This window comes from Eurytemora carolleeae, unplaced genomic scaffold (genome assembly GCF_000591075.1).
Source record: "Eurytemora carolleeae unplaced genomic scaffold, Eaff_2.0 scaffold1379, whole genome shotgun sequence".
NCBI classification, from domain to species: domain Eukaryota; kingdom Metazoa; phylum Arthropoda; class Copepoda; order Calanoida; family Temoridae; genus Eurytemora; species Eurytemora carolleeae.
Window position 1 is genome coordinate 5104 of NW_019397293.1, and position 2407 is coordinate 7510.

General features: G+C 35.9%; 1 protein-coding gene across 1 annotated transcript; it reads left to right on the forward strand.

The window, feature by feature from the left end:
* The first annotated feature begins 1185 nt into the window (after positions 1-1185).
* On the forward strand, positions 1186-2191 carry LOC111713320 (uncharacterized). The gene has a single exon (XM_023488159.1). It carries the CDS (start codon positions 1248-1250, stop codon positions 2124-2126), a length of 879 nt encoding a protein of 292 aa, XP_023343927.1. The 5' UTR covers positions 1186-1247; the 3' UTR covers positions 2127-2191.
* Positions 2192-2407: the final 216 nt, after the last annotated feature.

Genomic DNA, 2407 nt, shown 5'->3' on the forward strand with positions numbered 1-2407 from the left:
ACGAATAATTAACTTAACGATAAATTAACTTAACGAAAAATTAACTTAACAAAAAATCAACTTAACGAAAAATATACTAAACGAAAAATTAACTAAACGAAAAATTAACTTAACAGAAAATTAACTTAACGAAAAATTAACTGAACGAAAAATTAACTTAACGAAAAATTAACTTAACGAAAAATTAACTTAACGAAAAATTAACTTAACTAGAAAGAAGGGTGGGCATGTCAATTCACAACGAAAAGTTAACTTAAAGAAAAATCAGCTTAAAGAAAAATTAACTAAACGAAAAATTAATTTAACGAAAAATCAACTCAACCAGAAAGAAGGGTGGGCATGTCAATTCACAACGAAAAGTTAACTTAATGAAAAGTTAACTTAACGAAAAATCAGCTTAACGAAAAATCAACTAAACGAAAAATTAATATAATGAAAAATTAATTTAACGAAAAATCAACTCAACTAGAAAGTAGGGTGGGCATGTCAATTCACAACGGTACCCTTTTAGCAGTAACATACAAATTACTTAAAGAGAAATATTATTTAAAAATAATCAATTTTTCGAAGATAAAAGCATAGATATCTCACTTAGTTTGGAAGAAACAAAGCTTCACTTAAAAAATATAAAAACAAAGAATTTTCTAAAATATGAATACAGTGTACATATCCTTACCTAAATACAGGGAATCCCAGATATATAAATACATTTATTTATAATGTCGTATTATAATAACTCTTGCTATGTATTCATATATCTGGGATTCACTGTACAGACACTAAATTTATTTTATTGGCAACGTTTAATTTAAATACTAATATTGAATGATAAATATATTATTTCAATTCTAAGTATTCAAACTTAATAAATTTGAACAATGTTGTAGAAACTTTCATGTGTAAATCATTTAATAGTTGCCGCTGGTTTTCTATTTGCTACCCTCTCTCTCTTCAAGTTAAATGAGCCTTTTAAATGAACCAATTTTTTACAATCTCCTCAACTGGGCGAACTCGTTGAAAAACACTGTCCTCAATAATCTAACCGCGCTTCTACCCTAAGATTGAGTGACATTTATGTCAGGAGTGCGCCGCCGGATTCCGACCAATGAGAGCCCGAGTTTAAGCGCGGATTCGACCAATCAGAGATGAGGATGAGTTGGTAATCCGCGAGAACTTCAAGGAGATCCGTTTCTAGCTTCAGTCTATTATAGAACGTAGTGTCCAATACACCTGGAGTATATTTAATCATGATACCTGGTATGCATAGTATACCTAGCTCTCAGCTTCTTCCGATGTTGCATCAAGCCTGGTTATCCCGAGCAAGTACCCCGGGAAATAACAGTTTTATTCAAACATCAGCTTTTGGATTTCCCCAACATAATCTAGGATTTCCTTTTCCAAATCCATTCCTTGTTCAACCAGGAGCAGGCAGTCCTGAGCTCAACCTGGAGAAACGGCGGAGTAGAGAGGAGGCGGAGGATCTAAGCTTTGGGAAGAGGTTTAAGGCGGAGCTTATCTGCCCTATCTGCAGTATTGCGGTAAGAAGAGAAGATTTAGTTGAACATTTTGAAACCGAGCTCAAATGTTTAGATAATATCCGAACCTTGTCTCCAATAGCTAGACCAGTCTCGAGATCCTACTCTACCTCTCCCAATAAATCCTCCAGCTTGTCTCCCAGTAGTCCAGGGTACCTGGAGAACCGATGGGAACGGTTCCAGCGAATCCGGTCCAAACGTCGTGAACGTATCGGGGTAAAGTACCAGAGAAGAGCTCAGAGACTCGAATTGGCGGAGAAAGAAGAAGAAATTGATATCGGAGATAGTCTTAGTGATTGTGGGTCCGCATCCGATACAGAATCCGGCTCCGCCTTCGGTCCAATGCAGTACACCGAGGCTGATGTTCTCCGGTCTCTGAACGAGCCAGCGGAAGAAAGAACGGAGAATAACAACACTAGCGGAATGAAATGTTCATCTTGTTCATTATCCATGATAACTCCGGTTTTGAACACAAGCTGCTGGCACCTACAATGTGAACGATGTTGGCTACGAACTGTTGGAACTTCTAAAATTTGTTCAACCTGTTCCGCCCCAGCTTCAGTCAGAGATCTCCGAAAAGTTCATGTTTAAGAAAATTGCTGAAACAGAAAATTTGAAATATGTATTTTATATAAAATAAAAGTTTAGTCATAACATTGGAATTTCTTTGATGTAAAAACACAGAAGACCAAATATTTCTTTCATCTTTTGATTCCCGGAGAAATTTTGTAGAATCATCCTGATCTGTAGATACCCCCTGGTACCCATCTAGTGCTTAGTGTAAGATAAACATACCANCAAAACATACGTCATCTCATTTCTCAATGTTATTTTTATCCCTTCCCCCGTCTTTACAGTTTAAGAGTTATGAT